General features: G+C 41.1%; 1 protein-coding gene across 3 annotated transcripts; it reads left to right on the top strand.

Moving 5' to 3' along the window:
- Nucleotides 1-5,239: 5,239 nt before the first annotated feature.
- ctns (cystinosin, lysosomal cystine transporter) lies at nt 5,240-27,736 on the top strand. Of its 3 annotated transcripts, none has more exons than XM_068318805.1 (11): nt 5,240-5,392; nt 14,947-15,024; nt 15,238-15,316; nt 15,610-15,700; nt 16,420-16,523; nt 17,627-17,764; nt 18,151-18,250; nt 24,238-24,357; nt 25,100-25,270; nt 26,154-26,271; nt 27,303-27,736. In XM_068318805.1, the coding sequence occupies exons 2-11, from the start codon at nt 14,949-14,951 to the stop codon at nt 27,446-27,448; spliced, it is 1,143 nt and encodes a 380-aa protein (XP_068174906.1). In that variant the 5' UTR covers nt 5,240-5,392; nt 14,947-14,948; the 3' UTR covers nt 27,449-27,736. The 3 variants fall into 3 exon arrangements, with proteins under 3 accessions (XP_068174906.1, XP_068174907.1, XP_068174908.1); XM_068318806.1 differs by having other exon boundaries at nt 5,374-5,392; nt 14,919-15,024; XM_068318807.1 differs by lacking the exon at nt 5,240-5,392 and having other exon boundaries at nt 11,144-15,024; nt 15,613-15,700.

The following is a 27,736-nucleotide window of genomic DNA, read 5'->3' as shown; positions in this document are numbered from 1 at the left end:
AAGTGAGATTAAAACGTGGCGACACTTACCTGTAGCCTGATTGCTTCTACTGCGTGTATGTTTGGGGGTGATCCTTTAATGAGGGTCATAGTTGAGGTAAAGCCACTTTCATAATGAACTTTTGCTGAAATAAGCTGAAGTGAAACCCTTTATTAAATGATTTTAATTTGCTAATTCAGCTTCAGTGAACTAATCAAGAGATTACAGTGGCAAGGTACATTTAGCATATAATTATTGTGTCTCTGTCGCTTTGTTCCTGAAAGGACTACCGAAGAGTATAACGGTTTCAACCATAGAATTTAGACATCAAAACACAATGAGCTTTAAAACAATTTATTAATAAGGTTATGTTGCTGGCAATATATTTAAACTCCAAGTAAACAAGGCTAGAAGAACAGGCTTCATTTACTGCAGATGGGCTGGTGGGTCCACTAAGACTTCTAGCAGAAAAACAATCCAGTCTACTTCTTCTATATACAGATGGAAACTTGTCAGTTAATGAATCGACATTTGATAGATGTTCTCCCATTCCTGTTTCATGTTAACTCTTAGGACATCATTTCTTTTTCCAGAGGTGATTGTATTTTTCAGCATTGAAATCATCGACATACTGGACCTCTGTGTGTTTTATTGTTTTCGTTCCCTCCCTCCTCTTCTGTCTAGCTCGACGTTCCTCCTCAGTCAGAGAAGACGGATCGACTGGCATCTTTCAAAACACAAACACCAATAATCAACACATGACAAACAGTGCTTTGACAAAGTATTGGACCCACATCTCAAAATGAACTGTCCTCCTTTATCTTCACATAAAATATCCTAGGAGAAAAGGCAACTAGCACTGCAAAACAAAGTTGCCCCTTGAAACTAAACAATTTAAAAAAAAACAACCAACCATCACCAAACAACATTAAAACTGGCCTAGATACACCCAGACCCGAACACTAAATCCTTGTCCAATCACATGTATGGGAGTGAGTGTAAAAGAGCAGAGATAGACCCAGTGACAATAACAATGCAATTAAAGAGGGCAATACAGTATGGGGCTCAGTCCACAAGGACTTGAGGCCCAGAGGATGATAGGTTCAAGACAAGTGTGGAACAAAAGTAGGGTTTATGAGTGACACACCCACACTGTTTTCTTTTTCTGAGGGGATTAACAGAAAACAGTTGAAAACCACTGATCTAATCAAAGAACCCTGAGGAACTTAGTGACTGACTTTGATGTACAAACTGAGATTATTTAGATAAATATGATTAAAACCAGCTTAATGCAGTTCCAGTAAAATATTAAAGTCATTGTATCATGTGATGTTCACTGATGTCAAATGCAGCACTAAGATCTAAGGTGAGTACAGAGATGAGTCCCTAATCTGATCAAGGTCTTGGACCAGTTCCATAGCAGGGCTACATGAAAGACAGGCATTCATTCATTCACTCATTTTCTCAACCCGCTTGCGCAGGTCTCGGGGAGCTGGAGCCTATCCCAGCTTGTCTTAGGACGTGAGGCGGGGAAACTCCGGGAGCGACAACAGTGCACCACGGAGCAACACAGAGACACACAAACACGCACACACACACACTTATTCCTATGGTCAATTTGGGACCGGCTAATTAACCTGAAGTGCATGTTTTAGGATGTGGAACGAAGCCGGAGTGTGTCACAACATTTATTTCCATCAACATTAAAGAAACAAGTTTTGTTTTTCACTAAGATCTTGTCCTGATGATGAGAGGAAATCGACTTCTCCAAAAATGATGCTCACTACTAGGGCTGCCACGATTAGTCGACTAGTCACGATTATGTTGACTATTTAAATCGTCGACAACTAATTTAATAGTCGACGAGTCGTTTTTGTAATCTTTGTTTTTCTCTAAAAACTGCTGCGGCACCTCCACGGCCGCTCTGTCCTTGACACACCTGCGCAGTAGAGGTAATCGGGACCAGCCGTGATGTCACTGGAAGTTATGCCAGAGAGGCTCTGGTGTCATGGCTACCTGGTGGCACCGGACCTCAAAAGTATGGGAGCATTTTACGAAAACAAAAGAGAAAAGTGTGCAATGCAATATCTGCAAGACAGAAGTTGCCTTCCAAGGCAGCACAACTGCGATGTTCGAGCACCTGAAAAGGAAGCAGGTTGTGGCAACGATGAAGAGGGACCGTCGTCTCGGTAAGCTAACTGGGTAGTTAGCGGCTAATATTAGCGTAAACAGAGAGCTAACTTACTACTTACTCATATAGCTGTAAATGTTAACATTAGCAATGACGATTTGATTCATTAGCCAACCTTAGCACACATATTTCATGTGTTTTCTGTAACGCTACAACAGTGATGTGTTTGAATAGGAAATAACGCTAATGTTTTCTAACGTTATGTTTCAGTGCTAAAAAAGTAGGTTCTACTTCAATGGACGGCTTTGTTACAAAGCCAGCTACATGCACACCTCAGCAAGTAAACGTCCTGACTGAGTCCATCGGAGCGGATTTTCTCTGCAGCAGGGAACATCTTCTCTCCAAAGAGAGCAAGCCTTTCTCCAAGACATATAGAAATGCTAACTTTCCTGGCTATGAACAAGACCCTTGTGCAGTTTGGGATTGCATAGAGTCAGAGTGTAGTAAAGTTGAATACAGTTGTGAGCACTGAGCACAAAATGCATTTTTGTTAGTGAGACCAAAACTGTAATAATTCCTTAGTTACAGGTGCCTACCTCATTGTTGCTATGTTTGATGCCAAAGACAAATTAAGGACAGAAAAAAACTAAAAAATAAACCTGAAGTATTCATTTTTGTGTTGTTTAGGCAAGGGACTTTTCCTTATTTTACTCAGCTGTTTTCACTTTATGCTACGCAGTTAAACAATTGTTTGTTGCTACAAGCATATTTCATTAAAGGTTTAATGAACTATCATCTTGTCTTTATTTTTAGTTAGCATATGCCTTAAACACTTAAAGCTGAAAAGTATTGATGGTTATATAAGAGCAGCTTCATGCTGGTGCGATAAGCTGTATGTTTTACATTCAATTTACGTATGATCTGATTAGTCGACTAATCGAAAAAATAATCGGTGATTAGTCAACTATCAGAATAATCGTTTGTGGCAGCCCTACTCAATACTGTCCTTCAGGTTTTGATAATGTGGTGGACGGCTCTTGAGTAATGTTTAAGATTTGCAGGAAACTATAGTTGTTTTCTTGCTTGATAAAAAGGTGCCATGTAATGTATATTGCATCAGGCCAAGAAACACTTCTGTATACAGTTGTACCTTAAGATACAAGTTTAATCCATTCCGTGACTGAGCTCGTAAATCAAACAATGTGGAGGGTTAAAGAGCTGTGCATATGTAGCGGAGGAGGTGGCATACTGACCGTGAGGATCCGTCTTGGTTCGTTGCACCTGATGTTGATGGTAGATCCATCCGGACGGACCAGAATCACGGGATACAGTCTCTCATACTTCTGCCTCCCACAGCGCACTATTGATGTCTTGTTGGAATTGTACTGGGAAGCAGAAGTGTGGAGCAGGTTCGCCTCTCTCCCTGCAGGATGTCCACGGACTGCCAGCAGCGCCAGGCTTCCAGTTCGACACGCACACCTTGCCGCAAGTACACACAACCACAAACTCCACATCAACAATTACTGCAACAACTATGTGAGCATATCATTCATGCACACTCATTATAACTCTAATCTTAGGAAGCAACGCAGCATACGTCATTTGATAATGCAGAGAATTACAGTCACAAGCTTGTCAAGAATCATAGGTGACATTAGATTCGGTGTCGTAAACTATCGTAGGTCACAAGTCCGTGACAAGTGTGTGTGTTTGTGTTCATCGGATAGCCATTCTTACCGTGACACCCACGGTGGAACAAACGCCTTCACTAAAAACATATCAGTCTCTTCTTAAATGCTAAATTCAGCCTCTTCTCTTAGTTGTTTAGCAGTAAGTCCAGAGTGAGCTTCAGGTTCCCCCCGACAGGAAACAGGAAGCGTGTCGGTTCGTAGAATTAAATGTCTTCCTGGAACAATGTGAGCATTAGTTCCGAGCAGATGACATGACTTCACAGGAGTTCTAAAGCATTCAAACTATTAATTGTATTAGCAAAGCTCGATATCCATGAATGTAAATACAAATATAATAAGCAAAGACCTGTATTCAAATGATTTTTTAATCATACTTGGAGTCCCGCTCTGTGCGGAGTTCGCATCCTCTCCTCGTGTCTGCGTGGGTTCTCTCCGGGTTCTCCGGGTTCCTCCCACCTCCAAAAGCATGCGCTTCAGGTTGATTGCCCGTTCCAAATTGCCCGTAGGAATGATTGTGTGTGTGCATGGTTGTATGTCTGTGTGTGGCTCCGCGGTGCACTGGCGTCGTGCCCGGAGTGTCCCCCGCCTCACGCCTTATGCCGCCGAGGCTCCGGCTCCCCGTGACCCGCTGCGGCGGATATAGCGGTGGTGATCTGAAGATGACTGACTGACTGACTTTGGTATCTATAAAGTTATCAGCGTTTTATTGACCAAAAAGGCTTCAAAAACTCCAAATATCTGTATCACCTAAAAATTAATCGAATGTACGTATTTTTCGTGTTTATTGCCCCCCCAATTGTCATAGCATTTGTACACTTTTTATATGCGGTTATTCATTCATTCATTCATTCGTTCGTTCATTCATTCATTCGTGTGTTTATTCATTTAAGCGCTTTGTAAATTGATTGATTGATTGATTGATTCATTCATTTGCCGAGCCACTTTTCGGCTTTGACCACTTCAGTTGAAGCCATGAATTGGATTTCAGGACACAGACAAGTTTCATCGAAACATAGACTGTATAATAACGCTGGAGCGTTATTAACCATTCAAATACATGCGTGTGTATACAAAACAAATTCAGAAATCGATATTTTTTATGCAAATAAATATTTACATTTCTGTATTTGTACAGCAGAGCTTGTTAAAATGTTTGGGTGTGCTCCAAACATTAACCTCTCTTTAACTCTCTTCAACCTACCACTCTGACTCAATCTTCTCAATGCTGTATATTTTTCACCCAACTTGTCAAGGCAGACCCCCACATTACAGTCAGGATCTTCACAATGGGGAGTTTCTCCTGCCGCTGTGGCTTCATGTTCAATTGTTTCTTCTTCTTTTTTCTCTTTCTTCTGTCAAGACCTTCGATGCGCCTCTGGCGTTATTCAGCGCTCAGTACCGGTAAATATTGTATAGTTGTGTTGACTGTAATGAGGTAACAGACACCCCGGAACAGAAGGTGGCGGTACTGCTGTACAATCCGGATGTCAGCCGTAAATAATCCGTAGAAGAAGACGAAGCGCGATCGTTCGGGAGGATGTGGTCGGACAACAAGAAAGCTTCCAGCCGGTAGATCGTCTGCAGAGCTGCGGTAAGTGGAACTACTTGTTTACGGCTGGAGAAGCGGTTTCCACTCGGTGCTGCTGACTGTAAAATACATGTGATATAGTAGGATCCATGTACTGTTCCACAGCACGTACTAATGAATAATTGTCTTTTGTTTCAAACGCTTTGTTACTTTTCGTACACACGGTGACGTCAGACAGACGTAACACCGTGAGTGTCGCGTGCACAGACGGAGCTGAGCATGAGGTAATAAGTTAATACACAGGCGATCAGACGAGTTGTCCGTGGATCAAATGTCTCTGCAGAGACATTGTAATCTGAGTCTGAATGCAGACTCAACGTTTCCTGTTTGTCAACCCAAATAAAGATAGTAACGCTTCAAACTTTCAAAGAGAAGGGAATAATTCTGATGACGATGATGTTATTCATCACTTCTCAGTGTTGAAGTTTGGAATGCTGGAAGCATATTTTTCTATGACATAATTGTCATATCTCTCATTACTATAGCTATTCTCCAGTTCTACATAGCATAATTCAAGTTTGAAGCTTAATTTATAATATGAACGTAGTTACATCATGGGGGGCATGTGTGCATATATTAAAAATGTTTGTGTTTCTTAAAGATACAAACGCAATTTAAGTACAAACAAAAACACAACACTGAGTTTAAGCCAGCTAGACGGTGAGTTAAGCCAATACATGTGGCATTTGTGCTTGTTCAGCTTTGTCTGTGTGTGTGGTAGCATCAAATATGGATGATTTAAAAAACATCGAAAAAACACCATGAATTAACAAGCAAAATAAAAAAGTATAAAATCGATCATGATGATAATACTAATAAATATCATCCTACTACTAAATGAACTCCTTTGTCCCATCAGTGTTCTGTACAGAGGGTATTACACATTGTCCCAGATGGCACTTAGTTTGGATAATGTCCTCTGAAGCAAGTGAGTGTAACTGAGCACCGACAGTGTCTCCAGCCCTGCGGATCAGTCTGTCCAGTCTGTTGGTGTCCACCACCCTCAGACCACTGCTCCAACATATCACAGCATAGAGGAGACAGACTGGTAGACGTCCTTCTCAGGAAAAAGGAAACGGCCTTGGGCCTTTCTTTTAGAGGACATCCGTGTACTTCTTCCAGTCCAGTTTGTTTTTCAATGTGGACACCCAAGTACTTGTGGTCCTCAAGAATGTCCACATTGTCCCCCTGAATGGAGACAGGATTTACCTGTCCCTTCATCCACCTCACCTAAGAAGCCCTGAACTCTGTATCCACGTGTTGGGGGGTGGTTACAATATAAGCTCTGACAGGATATGTCCCACATGTTGGCGGATGCATACAACACCTGCCAAGACTTGATCTCATTCTTTTCCACTTGTTGGTATATAAATACAACATCAGGTGAGACCGGATCTTTTCCTCTGATGCATTCTGGGAGCCCGTTGTTGTCCTCCTCATGTGGCTCATAGTATCTGCCAGTCTGTTACCTCAAAAACAGTCTTTGAGTGCCTCATGTGCCTCCTCCATCCATCTGCCGATGGTGGTAGTGTTGGCCAGCTGTCTCATCACCAGGGGCTTGTAGGACAACTCTAACGGTGGGAGGTTGTGATCTCACCTACCCAATTGGAGGAGAGGGGAGCAGCCCGAATGCCTCCTTAGCGTACAGTAGGCTCATGATTTTTGCCTCTCTGGTAGGACAGTTCACATTCTGTGTAAAGTCAGAGATTTTTCCACCGAAGCATGTTTAAAGTCCCCTGAGATCTCGATGGCGGTGTTTGGGTGCTGGGTGCATAAACCCACAGCGGTGGAACAGATGAAGCTACACGTCAATCAAGTGTCAGCAGATGGAGGGATGTACTCAGATCATGGGAGACCTCACGCAGCAGATAAAAGGGCAGAGCCTGACAGCCAACAGTTCAGTGTCCAGATCACAGATGCTCACTTTGCTGGTGATGTGAGCAGGATGATACCAGTTGTTGTTCACAAGGATGGCAAGACCTCCACCTTTCCTCGTATTGCTCCCGGTACCAACCCTGTCAGCATGAACAGTCTGGAAGCCCAAAATGGAAACATAGTTGTCTATAATGGCCGTGCATAACAACGTTTCACTGAAGCACATCAGGTTTCATTCTGTGTGAAGGACAACTCTAGGACCACAAACAGTTAATATGTGACATAAACATCAACCCCACCCCCCACACACAGCTGTGCCTTTAAAGTCAAACTGAAGCTTTCATTAACAATCAGTCTCATCATAAGCCATGCTCAAATATCAGGGAGTTGCTTCTTTGCCATGTTATGGTAGACAGCAGTGTTCTCGTTTGCGTGCATCGTTGTGTCTTTGACACACATTTTTTGACAGGGACACATGATCGTCAAACAGTGTGCATCCCTGGGGCGCAACCTTTAACTGCAATTCCATTCCACAGAAATATGCACAATTTTTCCATTTCTCCACTTAAATTTCGAACCCAGAAGTTGCCATTTTCTTTTGATCTTGCGCGATTTTTCATGTCACAAGACTCTCCTGCGTGATTCTGCCTTATTAAAATCGGGTTCGTTAGGCTCTCCAGAGAAATCATACCAAGACTCTCCAAGCTTGTGCTTGGAGCTTGTGCTTGGAGAGTCTTGTTGGGTTTCTCTGTCTGTTAAGGCGCTTTGAAATGTCTGCTGATGCGATTAAGCGCTATACAAATAAAGTTTGATTGATTGATTGATTGATTATCCCAATGCCTCCAAAAAAGATGCAAAAGCTGGAGAAAAAGCAAGTGACAATGACTGCTTTCATGCATACAAAACAACCAAAAGTTAATGAAAAAAAAAGAGACAGATGTTACTGACAGATATTACTGAAATGTGTGTGGAGAAGGCTCTATCAGCTTGGTGCAGTGTCCACAGGAGATAACAGTATATGAATTAAAGGCAAAGAAAATTATTGAGTGAAAAGCAAAAATAAATATATTTCTAAAACTGTTGTTTTAAATGACTACCAGGCTTTAAGTCAAAGTCAAAGTCAGCTTTATTGTCAAATGTACCATGTATGCACGACATACCGCACCGATGAAATTGCAGTCCTCTCTGACCCATAGTAAACAGGCAGTACAACACAGGCAGTACAGCACAGGCAGTACAACACAGGCAGGGCAACACAAGCAGTATAACAGGCAGTACAACACAGGCAGTACATCAAAGGCAGGGCAACACAGGCAGGGCAACACAAGCAGTCCAACAGGCAGTACAATACAGACAGTCGATCAAACAGTACAGCACGAAGTATTAGACGAAACACAAGGGATGGTAAACGTCTCTATACACTCCTTAATCCCGTAGGGGAAGTGACGTGTGCGTAGTCCCTGAGTTGATGGGGGGAGAGAGAGATAGGTAGTCAGGTGCTGGGGAGAGGGCAGGGCAGTGTGAGGGTAGAGTTCAAGGCTATGGCAGGGGACAGAGCAGAGAGGGAGTTGAGCCTCCTGACCGCCTGGTGAAAGAAACTGTCCTTGAGCCTGCTGGTTCTGGCCTGCAGACTCTGCAGTCTCCTACCTGATGGCAGCAGGCTGAAAAGGCTGTGAGAGGGGTGGGTGGGATCACCTGCAATGCTGATGGCTTTGCAGGTGAGGCAGGTCTTGTAAATGTGTATGAGAGAAGGGAGAGAGACACCTGTGGTCTTATGGCAGGAAACAGTGCAGGCACCTTACCACACGGTGATGCAAGTGGTTAAGATGCTCTCAGTGGTGTCTTGGTAGAAGGTGGGCATGATGGGGGGTTGGGCTCTCGCTCTTCTCAGTTTGCGGAGGACGTAGAGGCGCTGTTGGACTTTATTGGCCAGCGATGCGGTGTTGCCGTCCCAGGACAGGTCCTCGGAGATGTGCACACCCAGGAACTTGTTGCTGCTGACCCTTTCCACTGCAGCACCGTTGATGATTAGTGGAGCATGCTGAGTGCGTGTTCTCCTGACGTTCACAACAATCTCCTTCGTCTTCTCCACATTCAGATGGAGATTGTTGTCCTTGCACCACGTAGCCAGGCGGCTATGTGGTATTTCTGTAGGCCTTAACATTTTGATGAAACCAATATCATTTTACTCTTTCTTCTTTTCACTTAAAGTTGCATTATTAATAAAAACATTAAAACTAGAGTTTCTTTAGGTAGGTCTTTATTTTGCCATTATACAGATGTACAGTGGGTACGGAAAGTATTCAGACCCCTTTAAATTTCTCGCTCTTTGTTTCATTGCAGCCATTTGCTAAAATCAAAAAAGTTCATTTTATTTCTCGTAAATGTACACTCTGCACCTCATCTTGACAGAAAAAAACAGAAATGTAGAAAATTTCGCTAATTTATTAAAAACGAAAAACTGAAATATCGCATGGTCATAAGTATTCAGACCCTTTGCTGTGACACTCATATTTAACTCACATGCTGTCCATTTCTTCTGGTCCTCCTTGAGATTGTTCTACTCCTTCATTGCAGTCCAGCTATGTTTAATTAAACTGTTTGGACTTGATTAGGAAAGGCACACACCTGTCTATATAAGACCTTACAGCTTACAATGCACGTCAAAGCAAATGAGAATCATGAGGTCGAAGGAACTGCCCAAAGAGCTCAGAGACAGAATTGTGGCAAGGCACAGATCCGGTCAAGGCTACAAAAGAATTGCTGCAGCACTCAAGGTTCCTAAGAGCACAGTGGCCTTCATAATCCTCAAATGGAAGAAGTTTGGGACGACCAGAACTTTTCCTAGACCTGGCCGTCCAGCCAAACTGAGCAATCGTGGGAGAAGAGCCCTGGTGAGAGAGGTAAAGAAGAACCCAAAGATCACTGTGGTTGAACTCCAGAGATGCAGTAGGGAGATGGGAGAAAGTTCCACAAAGTCAACTATCACTGCAGCCCTCCACCAGTCAGGGCTTTATGGCAGAGTGGGCCCGACGGAAGCCTCTCCTCAGTGCAAGACGCATGAAAGCCCACATAGTGTTTGCCAAAAAACACCTGAAGGACTCCCAGACTATGATAAACAAGATTCTCTGGTCTGATGAGACAAAGATTGAACTTTTTGGCATTAATTCTAAGCAGTTGTGTGGAGAAAACCATGCACTGCTCATCACCTGCCCAATAAAATCCCAACAGTGAAACATGGTGGTGGCAGCATCATGCTATGGGGGTGTTTTTCAGCTGCAGGGACAGGACGTCTGGTTGCAATTGAAGGAAAGATGAATGCAGCCAAGTACAGAGATATCCTGGAAGAAAACCTCTTTCAGAGTGCTCAGGACCTCAGACTGGGCCGAAGGTTCACCTTCCAACAAGACAATGACCCGAAGCACACAGCTAAAATAACAAAGGAGTGGCTTCAGAACAACTCTGTGACTGTTCTTGACTGGCCCACCCAGAGCCCTGACCTGAACCCAATTGAGCATCTTTGGAGAGACCTGAAAATGGCTGTCCACCAACATTCACCGTCCAACCTGATGGAACTGGAGAGGATCTGCAAGGAAGAATGGCAGAGGATCCCCAAATCCAGGTGTGAAAAACTTGTTGCATCATTCCCAAGAAGACTCAAGGCTGTACTGAATCAAAAGGGAGCCTCTACTCAATACTGAGCAAAGGGTCTGAATACTTTTGACCATGTGATATTTCAGTTTTTCTTTTTTAATAAATTTGCAAACATTTCTAGACTTCTGTTTTTTTCTGTCAAGATGGGGTGCTGAGTGTACATTACTGAGAAATAAAATGAACTTTTTTGATTTTAGCAAATGGCTGCAATGAAACAAAGAGTGAGAAATTTAAAGGGGTCTGAATACTTTCCGTACCCCCTGTATATTGAAATTGGAAGGTCAGATGGAGAGTTGTTCCAGAGCCGCTGCACCCTGGGTGCGCCCCCACCATGGGCCAACATAACAATATTCCTTAGAAGCATGTCTTTCGTTGTAATGGGGGAAACCAGAGAAAACCCATTCAGACACAGAGAGAACATGCAAACTCTTCACAGAAAGGCCATGTTGGAAAAGCTGGGATTTGAACCCATGACCTTCTTGCTGTGAGGCAGCAGTGATAACCACTGCACCACCGTGCCGTCATAGTTTTTGTGGTTTAGTTGAGTTTTTATATTGTAAATACATAACATATAACATAACATAACATAGGGTGACCTATAAGAGTGGAGGTAGAAGCACACAGGTAGACTACATCTTGTGTAGACGGTGTAATCTGAAGAAGATCAGTGACTGCAAAGTAGTAAGTGGTAGGCGAGAGTGTAGCATGACAGCATAGGATGGTGGTGTGTAGGATGACTCTGGTGGTGAGGAAGATGAAGAGGACAAAGACAGAGCAGAGGATGAAATGTTTGAAGCTAAAAAAGAGTGTTGCATGACTTTTAAGAAGGAGTTAAGACAGGCTCTGGGTGGCCAGGAGGTGCTTCCAGATGACTGGACAAATACAGCTAATGTGATCAAGGAGACAGGTAGGAGACTACTTGGTGTGTCATCTGGAAGGAAAGTAGAAAAGGAGACTTGGTGGTGGAATGAGGAGGTACAGGAGTCTATACAGAGAAAGAGGTTAGCCAAGAGGAAGTGGGACACTGAGAGGACTGAGGAGAGTAGACAGGAGTACAGGGAGATGCAGCCTAAGGTGAAAGTAGAGGTGGCAAAGGCCAAAGAAGAGAGTTGTGATAACTTGTTTACTAAGTTGGACAGTAAGGAGGGAGAGACTGATCTATATAGGTTGGCAAGACAAAGAGACAGAGATGGGAAGGATGTGCAGCAGGTTGGGGTGATTAAGGATAAGGATGGAAGTCTATTGACAGGGGCCAGTAGTGTGATGGGAAGATGAAAAGAGTACTTAGAAGAGTTGATGAATGAGGAAAATGAGAGAGAACAAAGAGTAGAAGAGGTGACTGTTGTGGACCAGGAAGTAGCAAAGATTAGTTAGGATGAAGTGAGGAGGGCTTTGAAGAGGATGAAGTGTGGAAAGGCAGTTGGTCCTGATGATATACCTGTAGAGGTTCGGAAGTGTCTAGGAGAGGTGGCAGTAGAGTTTCTGACTGTGCTGTTCAACAGGATCTTAGATAGTGAGAAGATGCCTGAGGAATGGAAGAGAAGTGTGCTGATGCCCATTTTTAAGAACAGGGGAGATGTGCAGAGTTGTGGCAACTACAGAGGAATAAATCTGATGAGCCAGAGAGAGCTGCATTGTGTTTTTGTAGATCTGGAGAAAGCTTATGACAGGGTGTCCAGAGAGGAACTGTGGTATTGTATGAGGAAGTCTGGAGTGGCAGTGGTATGTTAGAGCGGTGCAGGACATGTATGAGGACTGTAAGACAGTGGTGAGGTGTGCTGTAGGTGTGACAGAGGAGTTCAAGGTGGAGGTGGGACTGCATCAGGGATCAGCTCTGAGCCCCTTCTTGTTCACTATGGTGATGGACAGGCTGACAGACGAGGTTAGACAAGAATCCCCATGGACTACGATGTTTGCAGATGACATTGTGATCTGCAGTGAGAGCAGGGAACAGGTGGAGAAGCTAGAAAGGTGGAGGTTTGTCCTGGAAAGGGGAGGAATGAAGGTTAGCCGCAGTAAGACAGAGTACATGTGTGTGAATGAGAGGGAACAAGTGGAAGAGTGAGGTTACAGGGAGAAGAGATCAAGAAGGTGGAGGATTTTAGGTACTTAAGATCAACAGTCCAGAGTAATGGAGAGTGTGGAAAAGAGGTGAAGAAGCGTGTACAGGCAGGATGGTAAGGGTGGAGGAAAGTGCCAGGTGTGATGTGTGATAGAAGAGTCTCAGCTAAAATGAAAGGAAAGGTGTAAAAAACTGTGGTGAGACCAGCGATGTTGTTTGGTCTAGAGCAGTGCTTCTTAACCTTGTTGGAGGTACCGAACCCTGACAGTTTCATATGCTCACTCACCGAACCCTGCTTTAGTAAAAAAAAATTTTGTTTTTTAATGTAAGGCTTAAGTGTTTTACTGGTGTATTTAATGAATTGTGCATTAATGTCACCTTTTTCAAAGAACAAAACCAGGACAGTGCATAAACTCACATGAAATTACATACCTGCAAATCAGTGTGATTTCTGCTGGTGTTATTGAGAAACCAGTTCAGATATGCGTGGCTCACCTTGCCAAGTGCTACTCTTTTGTCATTTTCACAGCAAAGTCAGTTTCTTTTGTTTTCCATGTAAAAACATAGGAAAACATAGGAGACAGACCTGGAGGTAGCAGAGATGAAGATGCTGAGGTTCTCTTTGGGAGTGAACAGGAAGGATAGGATCAGGAATGAGTACATCAGAGGGACAGCACATGTTAGAGGTTTTGGAGATAAAGTCAGAGAGGCCAGACTGAGATGGTTTGGACATGTCCAGAGGAGAGATAGTAAATATATTGGTAGAAGGATGCTGAGTTTTGAACTGCCAGGCAGGAGGCCTAGAGGAAGACCAAAGAGGAGGTTTATGGATGTAGTGAAAGAGGACATGAAGAGGATGCGGAAGACAGGGTTAGATGGAGACAACTGATTGGCTGTGGCGACCCCTGAAGGGAAAAGCCAAAAGGAAAAGAAGAAGAAGTTGAGTTTTTATATTGTACTAGTTTTTTTTTTTTCTATTGTACAATTGGCAAAACTCAATCCTTGCGTACACTTCTACAGTATACAGTGCGCCCTCACACATTCGTGCATCAACGCTCACGACTCCACTTGATCCCAGATTTTTGGTAGGAGAGTCATGTGATACCATACGCTCATTCTATTGGCTAACGACATCCGGATGTGCATTCCGTTCCATCATTCTCAAACTTCCAAGAGACAGAAAAGTGCTTTAAACAGTCTATCAGAGTGTGGGAAAAGGTAATACAGATAGGAGGTGGTTTAATGGGGAGGGTTTTTAAACGTTTAAATTACTGTAAATAATAAGATAAATAGGGCGGCACGGTGGCGCAGTGGTTAGCGCTGCCGCCTCACAACACGGCGGACCCGGGTTCGAGTCCCACTCTGTGCGGAGTTCGCATGCTCTCCCCGTGTCTGCGTGGGTTTTCTCCGGGTTCTCCGGCTTCCTCCCACCTCCAAAAGCATGTGCTTCAGGTTGATTGGCCGGTCCCAAATTGACCGTAGGAGTGAGTGTGTGTGTGAATGATTGTTTGTTTCTATGTGGCTCCGCAGTGCACTGGCCTCGTGCCCGGAGTGTCCCCCGCCTCACGCCCTGAGACTGCCGGGATAGGCGCCGGCTCCCCCGCGACCTGCGTTTGCGGATGAAGCGGGTTAGAAGATGAATGAATAAGATAAATAGATCGCGATCTCGATCGCAGATTCCTTAATTGCGTGTGGTTCCTGGAACGCATTAACCGCAAAGAACGAGAGCACACTGTATTATTACTTTTGGGATGCATAAACGTCATGTTGGGATGCAAAATTTTTCTTGAGGCACATCCCAGGGATGCACTACTTTCTTGAAGTAAAATGAACACAGAGACAGTCGATTTATTTTGCAGCTCCCACACCCGAGTACTTTTCTAGTGCTCAGACCCTGATGATGATAATTATAGGCAAGATGCTTTCTGTCCCTCGTAGTATGTTGGTTGTCTCCGCTGCTTTACAGAAATGACTGGTCAAAGCTTGTTAAAAAGATGGCTGCCTGCTCAGCTGCTACTCCTGTGGATGCTGACTAACATCTCTGGTGAGTTTAGTTTTACTTAGTCCATCAGTTTCAATGTTCATATTCATGTTATTTGGGTAAATAACAGAGTAACTAACTAATGGATGAAATCATACGTTTAAACAAGTGAAACACTAACCTGATGTGTGTGGTGAGAAAATAAGATGTATCATAATGTCGCTTCATAAAACATGGCATATCATTTTTCTCCCATTCTTTATATCTTTCGTACAGAGTCTGGAGTTTCTCTGTCTGCCCCCAAAATTGTTACAATTGAGGAACTCTGTAACACCAGCGTCACCATTACCTCTAGGTAACCCCACCATCACAGCTGCAAAGTAGATTCAGACAAGTCACATTTTTTGTGACTTGTATGAATAATGACCCTACAATCTACATTGCTGAGATTTGTCTAATCAGCCAAATCTCAGTTCTGTTCTGACACTGGTTGTGTAACAGCAGTCACACATGACCCAGTGCTGCAGTGATGACCGTGGATATGAACAGGAAAGTGGGAAAACCAAACTGACTCAGCATGTTCATGCATTTCCTGCTCCATACTGGTCTGGACCAGATGTTCTAACCTCAGTTTTTTTCTCTTTCCAGCAGTCCTATCAACCAGTCAGCTGTAATTATCTTGAATGTAACATTTAGCTCTAAGTGGAATTACTCATCTATCATCACACTACCTGAGCAGGTAACCAACCAACCAACCAACCAACCAACCAACAAACAAACAAACAAAATGAACTACATATTTCAAGTTGTATTGTACAAAGTTAGACTGGTGTCTTACTGCTGGACATAAATGTTCTCTGAACTTGGAGCCAGCTTAAATCAATGTTCTAACCTCAGTCGTATGTCTAGCCTAACAGGATTCTTTTTCTGTGTAGCCGCTCGTCTCTTGTATCTGTAGCCTGGCTGCTGGTTTGGCAGGCATCAATTTTTTTTTGTCCTCCTAAGATAAGAAAGACAAAGAAAAAACCATCTTTTTCAGAGTAAATCTTTGAGGTAAACCAAATAAGGCTGAAATTTCGATGAAATTCACATTTACAAAAAACTTCACCAATGTGCAACTGTAACAGAAAAGTTGGAATGCTGTGTAAAATGTAAATTAATTACCACATGCAGTAATTTGGAATTCATTCAACCCAAATTTAACTATGATAAAGTGTTAACATTTCATTTATCCTGCTAAGAAATAAAATCTATATTGCTAAAGAACATTATATGTAGCTTTGCTAAAGCGCTCCACTGCTGTCAATAAGAATCTTAACATAGCCCAGATATGTGAACCTGAGCCACATGAAAACACTCGTCAAAATGAGTAGCACTAAAACAATGAGTTGGGTCACCCAGTATGTGGACACAAGACTAACAACTTGCAGACTAAGCTGTTTTATGTTTTTATTTGAGGTGTTACTACCAAAGGAGGCAACCGCCGTCACTTTCAACGTGACATCACATGATGTAGGTCAGGTGACCACATACCTGCTTAGCAACCAAACAGATGTCCACAGGTGGGTGTCAGTCTCTCTCTCTCTCTCTCTCTCTCTCTCTCTCTCTCTCTCTCTCTCTCTCTCTCTCTCTTCATGTCTATATTTTCTTACATCATTAGTCCAGATCAGGGTGCGATTTGTCAAAAAGTTTTAATCATAGAAAAATAATCAACAGGCCTGATTCTTTTTTAGATTAATTGTAGGCCCTATGAAGCTAAATTCCAACTATTTGAAAATTCATATTTAATACAATTTTAAAAAGATATGAAACATTTAATTTTCTGTCTCGGCCACAATGTGGAAGATGAAGATGATCAGATGTCCTAATTAGGTTTCACATCCATGGATAAGGGTCACACAGACATGGAAAGAGGATTTAGACTAATGCTAATGGTCTAAAACGTAACATTAACACACCATAGATTCAGATTCCATGTCATGTCAAAATGACTCAGCAAATATCATGGTAAGTGAACAGTTTGCTCTGATCTCATGTGACTTCATGTGGCATCATCTGCAGTGTTTCGTCCTTCTTTTATCCACATCTCTGTGAACATCTGAGCAGAGAACGACTGCCTGGCCCATTAACGATGACGATAAAAAGACAGTCCAGTGTGGACACATTTATGCTGTTGTTCATTCAAAAAGAATATGATTCAGCAGAGGTAGAAATGTAAAAATCGGAGGGGGGATGATCCCCCCTCAACAAATCGCACCCTAGTTCTGCTCAATGAATATGACATGATTCACACACATCCTTCTGCAGCCTTCCACTTCCCTACAAATAACATACAGAGCCTGGAGATGGGAAATAATTACAGTAATAGTAACTTTACATCTTCTTCTTTGTCTTCTTCTTCGTCTTCTTCTTCTTCTTCTGGCTTTTCCCTTCAGGGGTCGCCACAGCAAATCAGTTGCCTCCATCAATAATAACTTTACATATGTAATGATGTTTGAATTTTGTCTAAACTACCTCCCATATACCAGTTTAATAACAAAAGATTTTATACTGTGTGTGGAAGTAAATTCTGATAAAATACTTGTACGCTCATCAGGCTTTAAATTAGGATGGTGGCTTCCATCCAGTTCCTCTGTGACTTTAACTCTGATTTTCTCCCTTTTAGTTTGCCCACCCGGATACATTTTTTGGTCATCCGTAACAACGTCATTTCAATCGTCACTCAGGTGATTGGCTGGATTTACTTCCTAGCTTGGTCTGTGTCCTTCTATCCTCAAGCCTGGGAAAACTGGAAACGGAAAAGGTATGTCTTCTGTTTATTTTTATTTTTTTTTACATTTTTCCCTGGTAGCTGTGATTAACTGTCTTTACTCAAATCAGTTCTTGCTCAAAACAGGCTTATAAACTCAAAGCCAGGGCATTGAAGTTACATAGTGAAAACAAAATGAAGAAACCTTAAAATTGAAAAATGAAAAACTTTCAGAAAACACATAAAAAATTGCTGCATGTGTTCCTAATGCTAACAAAATGTCTGTACCTCAGAAGATTCCTATAAAATTTTGAAATTAATTGTTGATAAAATATGGATACCTTCTAAATCAATCTGTTGCTTTAAGGGCTGTGTAGCATCTTCATCATCACTCACCAGCTACACATGGACTCACAGCTGTAATAAATTGTGTTTTTCAGTGTCGTGGGACTCAACTTTGACTTCCTAGCTCTCAACCTGACTGGTTTCATTGCTTACAGCGTCTTCAACATCGGCTTGTTTTGGGTGCCTCCTATAAAGGTTCCTCTGTTCACACACGCATGCACACACACACATGCACCAGTCAGTCTACCAGCTTGTTTAGTTGAGACTTCTTTGTGACATGCCTTACTTTACTCAACTTTCATTCATGTATGGTGATCATTATGTGATGTCAATTTGTTTAGTTATTGATCTGTGATAAATATCCATTGTCTAATCAATTTTGGTCTTCTGTTAGTTGTAATGCAACTAATACCAAAATTGGACACACACTTAAAGATTTGTTATTGCCATGATGAAACTCTTTTATTTAGTAGATGATATTCTATGTTAAATTTTGTCTTGATATTACAGCAGTACCTCGAGGTGCAACTTTAATCTGTTCCGTGAGTGAGTGCGTAAGCCAAACAAATTTCCCTCATTTAAAATAACTGAAATAATGTTAATCTGTTCCAACCTTGTTAAAAAAAGCCACAAAACCTCTAAATGATGAAAAAAAAACCATATTTTATATACCAATAGACATGCAAACTTTAACTGTGCATGCTTATTTATAGGTATATATAAGTTACGTAAACAATATATAAAGTATTCAGTTGTCTTTGCAGATTTATCAGCTAACTCATCAACTGTTATTGGTGGGGACTTCAACATAGTTCTGAATCCCCCAGTTGATCGATTAAATATTTCAACAACACAAGTAAGACAACTACAATCAGTTAAAGTTCTGCAGGATTATATGAAAGATTTTGGACTAGATGACATTTGGAGACTTAAAAACCCAACAAAAAAGGAATACACTTTCTTCTCTGCGGTGCATCAGTCATTTCCAAGAATTGATTTTCTCCTCACTAATAATTCTGTCGCACATAAATCTTCTGTTAGAATTCATCCAATCATTGTTAGTGACCATGCACGGATATCCCTCAGGCTACAAACAGTTAACCACCATAAACCTCAACAGACTTGGCGCCTCAACATTTCTCTGCTTAAAGATCCAGAATTTGATAAAATAATAAGGCAAGAATGGGCAGAATTTTTAAAATATAATGAATTCCCTGATTCCTCCCCTTCCTTACTTTGGGAAACTGGGAAGGGTGTAATCAGGGGTAAAATAATATCATACTCCTCATTCCAAAAAAAAAAAAGGAACAACAAATGCAAACAGAAATGGAAGAAAAATTCAAACGTCTAACTGAGGATTATGCTGTAAATCCAAATGAAAAATTATGGTCTGAACTACAAAATGCAAAACTAAGTCTTAATAACATCCTGTCAAAGAAAACAGAATTCTTACAACAACAACTGAGATGTAACAATTTTGAGCATAACAATAAATCAAGCAAATTTCTTGCAAACCAACTCCAACGCAACAGAGAAAAATCTTTAATAACAACAATCCAGGATCTCTCTGTTAAGTATTCATAATCACCTCTAGAAATTAATGATGTCTTCCATAGATATTACCATAACTTATATTCAACTTCTGTAAACCGAACAAAGAAGGTATCCACAATTTAATCACCAACCTAAACCTACCCAAACTAAAAACTGAAGACAGAGACATCATAGACGCTCCACTGACCATCAATGAATTACAGAGTGCGCTAGACAGTATGCCAGCAGGCAAGGCACCTGGTCCAGGTGGTTTCCCTGCTGAATTCCTCAAACATTTCTGTTCAGTGTCAGCCCCTCTCTTCTTTAGAGTAGTAATAGAAATTAAAAATAATGGTTATATAAGTGGCCACATGAATACAGCCGCAATAAAATTGCTATTAAAATCACATAAAGATCTCACTCATCCTTCTAGCTATCGACCTCTTTCACTAATCAACACCGACATTAAAATAATATCTAAAGCACTTGCCTCCAGATTGGAGAAAATTATTCCATCAATAATTCACAAGGATCAAACAGGATTTATTAAGGGTCGACACGCTACCAACAATGTTAGAAGACTACTCAATCTGATTAGCTTGACACAGCGCAACAACAGGAAAGCAATTGTTATATCACTTGACTCTGAAAAAGCCTTTGACAAAGTTAATTGGACTTTTCTTTTCACATTACTTCATAAATTTGGCTTTGGTGAGTCATTCATCCGGTGGGTATCAACCTTATATAACTCTCCTAAGGCCACAGTCACCACTAATGGGATAATTTCACCTAATTTCACTTTAGAAAGAGGAACCAGACAGGGATGCCCTCTATCTCCACTATTGTTCGCAATATTTATTGAACCACTGGCAGTAGCAATATGTCAAAACCTGAATATTAAAGGTATCTGCTTTCAGGAGTCGGAACACAAAATTAACTTATATGCGGATGACATTTTACTTTATCTAGAAAATCCAAATACATCAGTGAAGGAAGTACAGTATGTACACTAATTACAACCTTCTCTGGTCTTTCAGATTATTCCATTAACTGGTCAAAGTCAATCATACTTCCATTAACAGAAAACTCGTGGAATCCTGCAGTCCACAACTCACCTTATTCTTTTCCCATGGGTAATATTAGATATCTGGGTTTAAATATTTCTAATAAACTCTCTGATCTAGTCCGCTTGAACTTCACCCCACTTTTAGAAAAAGTCTCTGGTGATCTAAGACGTTGGAACAACCTCCCCATCTCCCTTCTGGGAAGAATAGCTACTATTAAAATGAAAATATTACCTCAAATCAACTACCTTTTTTTCAATGATCCCATTTAAACCGACATCCGACATTCCAATCATTAGATTCTGCCATTGGTAAATTCTATTCAAAAAACAAAACAGCTAAAATTAGCCTGACAACGCTCCAGAAAAAGAAATGTGAAGGTGGTTTAGAGGCGCCCAACTTTATGCAGTACTACTTAGCAAACTAAGTAAAGTATATGATCAAGTGGATCCATCCACATGAGGACTATAACTCTTGGCTGGCGCTAGAACAGCGAGACTGTAATCACTCCAATCTCTCCGATCTTCCTTTTATAACCACAACCTTTAAACAACATCCTTGCTTCAAGAATCCTTTGATTGCCTCCACCTTGTCTGCTTGGTGGAAAGCTTTAGATTTTCCAGGATCTCAGTTACACCCTGGTATACTCTCCCCAATTTGGAACAACCCAGACTTTATTAACAATAAAAAACCTCTTTATTTTAGCACATGGGCAAAGAAAGGGATCACCCACCTCCATCACCAAGATAATAGACTAATGACATATACAAAACCATACGAAACATTTGAAATAAGAAATGGAAATTTTCTCCAATATCAAGACAATCATAAAAAGTATTCCGAAGCTTCAACCATCCAAATCGCCACCTGATTTACAGCTACCTGAATTCACCAAATACATTACAAAGTTATCCCCAAAACTTGAGAAAAATCTTTCAAAGATATATAGTTCACGTTCAAAAACTGGCTCGATACATCTACCAACCGTAAAATGGGAAACAGATTTACACATATCCTTAGACTATGACTCTCGGACCGAAATTTGCGGTAATACATTTAAGATGACAAAGAACTCTAATTTACAACTAATTCAATTTAAAGTACTTCATAGAGCACATACAGTATAACACAACATAAATTATTTAAAATGGGTTTCTGTAAAACAGATATATGCACCCAATGCACACAAAACACTATCGACACTTACTTTCATGCCCTTTGGCTGTGTTCACCCGTCTATCAATTTTGGGTATCAGTTACTCAGAAACTGTCCTCTATGTTAGACCGCAGCATTCCTCAATCTCCAAACATCTGCCTAATTGGCGATCTAACAGAAACGGCCATACCTCACGCTCAGCTACAGCCCATACTTGTAGCTCTTGCCATTGCCAAGAAAACCATTTTGGTCAGTTGGAAAGATAAAAAAACCCTAAACATCATCCATTGGTTGAATCTCCTCATCGATCACATTTCGCTTGATAAAAAAAGCTGCTGCTCGAAAAAAACAATTGGCATCATTTACAGAAAAATGGTCTCCATTTATTAGATCTTTAAGTATAAATCTTTAGCTTTGTAGATTCTCAATTATCCAGGTCATGGTTATCCAAAACTTTTTAAATCAATCCACTAGACTTTAAGACAGTTTCTTGAAGATGTTTTCACCTTCTTGAAAGTGAAACATCCTCAAGAAACTTTCATAAAGGGGTCCTATTTGCTGTATCAATAGATATTTTGAATCTTTGGTTGGACAATTTATTAAGCATCAAAACCATCCTTTTTGTCAAATCCTCCACGGTGTTTACCGGCATGTCTTAGTTCGATCAGCCGTGTTTTTACACAATAGTCGTGTTCAGCTGACTGAGAAAGTAGCTCCATGCTTCCTGCAAAAAATGTAACACTTAAATTGTGAAACACGTGACAAAAATAAGAGCGAAATATGTAGTCATGAAGTCATTAAAAGGTTAAAAGTCCTTGACTAGGGCTAAGTGCAGTGGCATATTCACGTGGTCCATGCAAAATGCACCACTTTGTTTGAAGACGTTTGAACGAGGGAGGGGGGCAGGTTGTTGACAGAGAAAGCTCAGAGGCACACCCATTTAAACTGAGCGTCAGGACTGGAAGTGACTTGTTTAATTTTCATTCAAAGATATTGAGGACCACAGATCATTTTGTGGCAAGATACAGTATTTCTAACATAGTGTAGTTGGACATCTGGCAGCTGAATTAAAACCAACATAATGTGTCACTTGTAAAGTCCAGTGGATTGATTTAAACAGCTTTGGATGATAAAATATGAAAAGAAACACAAAAGTCATGAGAAAACACAAGCTACGTCTTTATTCCACAGTCAGAAATGAGATCCGGTCTCCGCTGATGTTGTATCCATCTGCCAACTAGGGGTTGTATTCCAAAGCAGGGCTTGTATCTCGGGGCACTGCTGTATGTGTTGATGTGGCTCCGAGTCTGTTGGTCATTATCAGCTCAGATGGTCCAATAGAGAACTCACCATTACAGACAGAAGACAGGCACCATATTGTTGTGCACTGGAGAGTTTTATTAGTAAGTAGAAAATGCCTCTGTGTTGTATTTCCAGACAAGCATGTTAGCCATGATTTCTGAGAAATCCACAACAAACACCAGAAAATAAAGAGTGTTTAGTTTTTGAAGTCTTTTTAAATACTAGTCTCATTCTTCTTTCTCTAAAATGATGTGGTTTTGTAATCTATAAGATATCTGTGTAGGTTCTCAGTCATCCAGGTCATGGTTATCCAAAAGCTGTTTAAGTCAATCCACTGGATGTTAAGAAAGTTCGTGAAGACGTTTCGTCTCTCATCCAAGAAACTTCTTCAGTTCAGAGTGGCTGATAATGTCCCAGCTTATAAACCCTGTGGGGTGTGGTCAGTGCTTTTCACATTCCAACGACCATCGTTAAAACCCGTCTGGCTCCTCAACGATTGTTGGTGAGGGTGTCAAAGGGGGTTGTTGAGATGTGAGTTACACCTTTGTATGCTAATGAGGGTCATTAGCATGAGACACATCACCTGGGTCAATCCGCTGAGACAATCTTTGGGAGTTTCGAAAGGACATGATTATAAATGGGAGAAAGGTGATGTCGCAGACCACCCCCTTTATTCAGAGATGGCTTCTCCACTTTTACGTGGATGGCCTCTTTCACTCTCTCTCAAACTATTTATCTTCCCTGTCCAAGATCTGAACATCAGTGTCCTGAAATGAGTGTCCCTCTTCCTTGAGGTGAAGGAAGACTGCTGAGTCCTGTCCTGTGTTGGCTCTTCTGTGTTGAGCCATGCGCCTGTGTAGTGGTTGTTTGGTTTCCCCTATGTAGATATCTGAGCATTCCTCGCTGCATTTAACTGCATACACCAGATTGCTCTTCTGACTGTGTGGCATGGGTCTTTTGGGTGGACCAGTCTTTGTCCGATAAAGACTGATAATTTATAAGATTTAGCTCACAGTGAATCACGTCAATCAGAACATGCTAACTATCGGGGACATTAGTTCTGGGGTTTCTGGTTGGTGAAATAATGCAACACTGGACAATTTATGTGTTTTATTGTCTCTGTCTAGGAGGAATTTCTGAAGAGCAACCCAAATGGAATTAACCCTGTCAATGCCAATGACGTCTTCTTCAGCCTTCACGCTGTCCTGCTGTGTTTGATCTATGTTAACCAGGCTCTTGTGTTTGAGGTATGTGCTTATGATGTGCTGAGGGTTGTCATAATGTGAATGTTGAGTGAGTGAACCTATTTAGGTGGACTGTGGATCAACTGGGTCTTTAGCCCAAGAGTAAGGACATAGTGTTCCTTTTCCTTTTTCTACCTCTATATACAGTATATATATTACTCATCCTCGTGTCCACCACACTTTGTTGCACTACATTCATTTGCTGTAAAGTTAAAGTTTACACCCAGGAGACCAGTGAAAGAGCCTATTTGCAGTTACTTACTATCACTTGTGTACCGTGGTTAGCAAGCGTCTCTTGACTTGAACCCTACTGATATCTGCTTATTCAGCCCTTCCAAACTCAAAAAGTATTACTGTCCAGGAACAGAACCAGTCATAGGTCAGAGCAAAAAGACCTTGTTGTGAACCATCTGCAGGAATTGTTCAGGTGTTTAACCCCCCCCCCCCCCCCCCCGAGAAACAGAGGATGCCCCTTAAACCACCAGGGAGAAGATTAAATATGTTGCTGAGAGAGTACACATAGTGGTCCTCCATAAACCTACCCCAGTTCCCCCTGTCTATGTACATTGGCACATAGACTGGGGGGACTGGGGACTCGGGCTCAAACCAGCAACCTTCCAATAACCGGACGATGCTTTCACCATTTAAGTCATGGCTACAGGAATTATTTAAACACATGTGCAAAAGTGAAGAATCTCTTGTACTTGTTATCTGTGACTAAACCTGTGTTTCCTCTTCCCTCCAGAGAGGAGACCAGAAGGTCTCCTCTACAGCCAAATTATTGTTGCTGATTGGATGGTCCTTCGCCTTTGTCAGCTTATTTCTAGCTGTGGCAAAACAGATCACCTGGTTGGACTACCTCTACTATTTCTCCTATATCAAACTAGCTGTCACACTTATTAAATATGTGCCACAGGTAAGCTGTACTTGCCAAAGGGAGTGAAAACATATCAACATTGTAGACAAGAAGTAAAAGAATTAGCACCGTAGAACTGAAGAACATACAATGTACATGTTTCTGTACTTTTCTACTCTCTAGAATTACACCAATTTTCAGGATGTAGCCAATTTTCTGTGATTCAGGTGTACTGTAAAATGATAAAGTATAACATACACAATGTGAGTCAGTTTCTATAGGCTAACATTAGTCCCACACATGTAAATCTGGGCTTTCCTCATTAATTGGTTCCAGAAAACGTGACACAAGTCGAAAAATTATGTACTTGTAACCATTCTCAGTCCTGTACTGTACTTTATATAAGAATGCATTATAAATATTATTTGGTTAACACAAATCTGTTTTAAGCTTACAAACAATTAGGTTTTATTTTTAATATAGTACAGAAAGATCATTGTCATCCGTTGCTATCTCGTCTTCAGCTGCTTCTTTCTCACTGCAGGTCACAGGGGTTTCAACGGGCTTGTATGATATTTTATGCTTTTTTTTCTCATTTATTGTACAGTAACATGATTTTAAGATTTTAAATAGTGATTTTACAATTTCCATATTTGTGGCGGACAGACGTTAAGTCAAGGGAAGTGAAAAGATTATTTTTTTTCTGTGAATTATTTTTGAAAAACCGGCGTATAATCGAGAACAATGTAACTCATAATGACATAACTCGTAATCACGTAAGCCAAGAGTGCAACTAATTTCCCTTTGGGGATTATAACAGTATATACAATAAAAAATAAAGAAGGTAAAAGGTATACTTATAATGTGGTTTTTTTTTCATTGTTCATCACATGACTTTTGACTCATCCTAACAGGGTCGGTTGTCTTCTGGTCATTTTTGCAGGCATACATGAATTACAGAAGACAGAGTACTGAGGGCTGGAGTATTGGCAACGTGTTGCTGGACTTCACTGGTGGAGTCCTGAGTATTCTGCAGATGATCTTACAGTCATACAATAATGGTAAATATTTTGACTATTGCCATGTTATACTTGTCGTTGTTGCAATGTAGTTGGTGTACTGTATAGTAAGCAAAATTCAAGGCCTTTTTAACCTTTTATGACCCCATTTTAATCTTTCTTATGTGCACACTGGGAAGAAAACTTCTGTCATTAATTGATAACCAGACTGGGAAGGGGCAAATGTTTGATGGGATGGTCTCTACCTGCCTTCACACCTAAAAAAACTAATACTTGCACCTTTTTGCTTTAGATTTGTTATATTTGGAGCAGACTTCAGCTGAGTTCTAAATATAAGTACTGGGCAGGCTGCAGTAGAGTAATGGTTACTGGCTCCACATTGTTTCTGAGTATTGTTGGTCCGCAGTGACACAAGACACAATTTTCTCCTAAATACATTTAAAGGTGGGACGGTTGTACATGTTTAGTTAATAGTCACGTTAACTCTAATTTGTTGATGACAAAATTATGTTAATCAAGTCAATATATGCAAACTGTCATCAAATTTCAGATTATTTTATATGACTTTTTGTAACTTTCAGGATGCAGACAAAACTTGTTGCAGCTTTTAGTGGAGGCTCAAATGAAAATGATGCTACATTATGGCTTTTTGGGGGGGCATAACAGAGGGATTCATGGACTTACTCTGAAATGACATCATTTCAGACAAATCACTCCACTTCAGATTCTAACGATTTTGTGTTGCAGGAAGCTGTTGTTGAGAAGAAGGTTGTCTAAATCTTGTGACTTAAGATGCATTCTCATTGATTAACACCACAAAAAGGGGTCAACTTTTTATAAAATCAATATACGTTTTAGTCCTGCAGCAAATTTTTTTTACAATATGTTATTGCGTGCATGTGACCATCACCAGCCCTTTCTGGGAACTAAGTTGTCAATCTTTATTAGAATTTGCTATTATGACCCCGAGAGTGAAGTGCTGCACCTCTGTGTACTAGATATTTTCATATGTACACTTTTGACTGTCAGAACACATCATCTGTTCTAATTTGAAGGTTTGTGTCTCTCAATAGATGAGTGGAAGCTAATATTTGGCGATCCTACAAAGTTTGGACTGGGTCTACTGTCTGTGTTCTTTGATGTCCTCTTCATGACTCAGCACTACTGTCTGTACTGGAAGCCACCGGAGTACAATGCTATTCAAGAGGAACAAGACTAAGGATGTCCAGGGCCAACGGGATGAAGGACTATCAGTCTCCGTTCAAAGGGAATCCTGCCCACTTTGTCATTACGATGTGGGTGGGATGTCCACATGGAAAATGAATGACATTATCTGATTCCATTCAGGACTGGGGTTGAAGCTGGAGTCAGACTGATTGAGAGAACTTCTCCATTGCCCCCTGGTGGAGGGAAGATGTCTGACCAAAATCAGATCAAGCTGGAATATTTATTTTACCGCTCTGCCTTTCTCTCACTTAAAATGGTGTCATAAAAATCTTTTAGTTCA

Source organism: Antennarius striatus, chromosome 7, assembly GCF_040054535.1.
Source record: "Antennarius striatus isolate MH-2024 chromosome 7, ASM4005453v1, whole genome shotgun sequence".
Classification (NCBI taxonomy): Eukaryota; Metazoa; Chordata; class Actinopteri; order Lophiiformes; family Antennariidae; genus Antennarius; species Antennarius striatus.
Note: the sequence above shows the minus strand (reverse complement) of the source record. Positions and strands in the feature narration are given on the sequence as shown.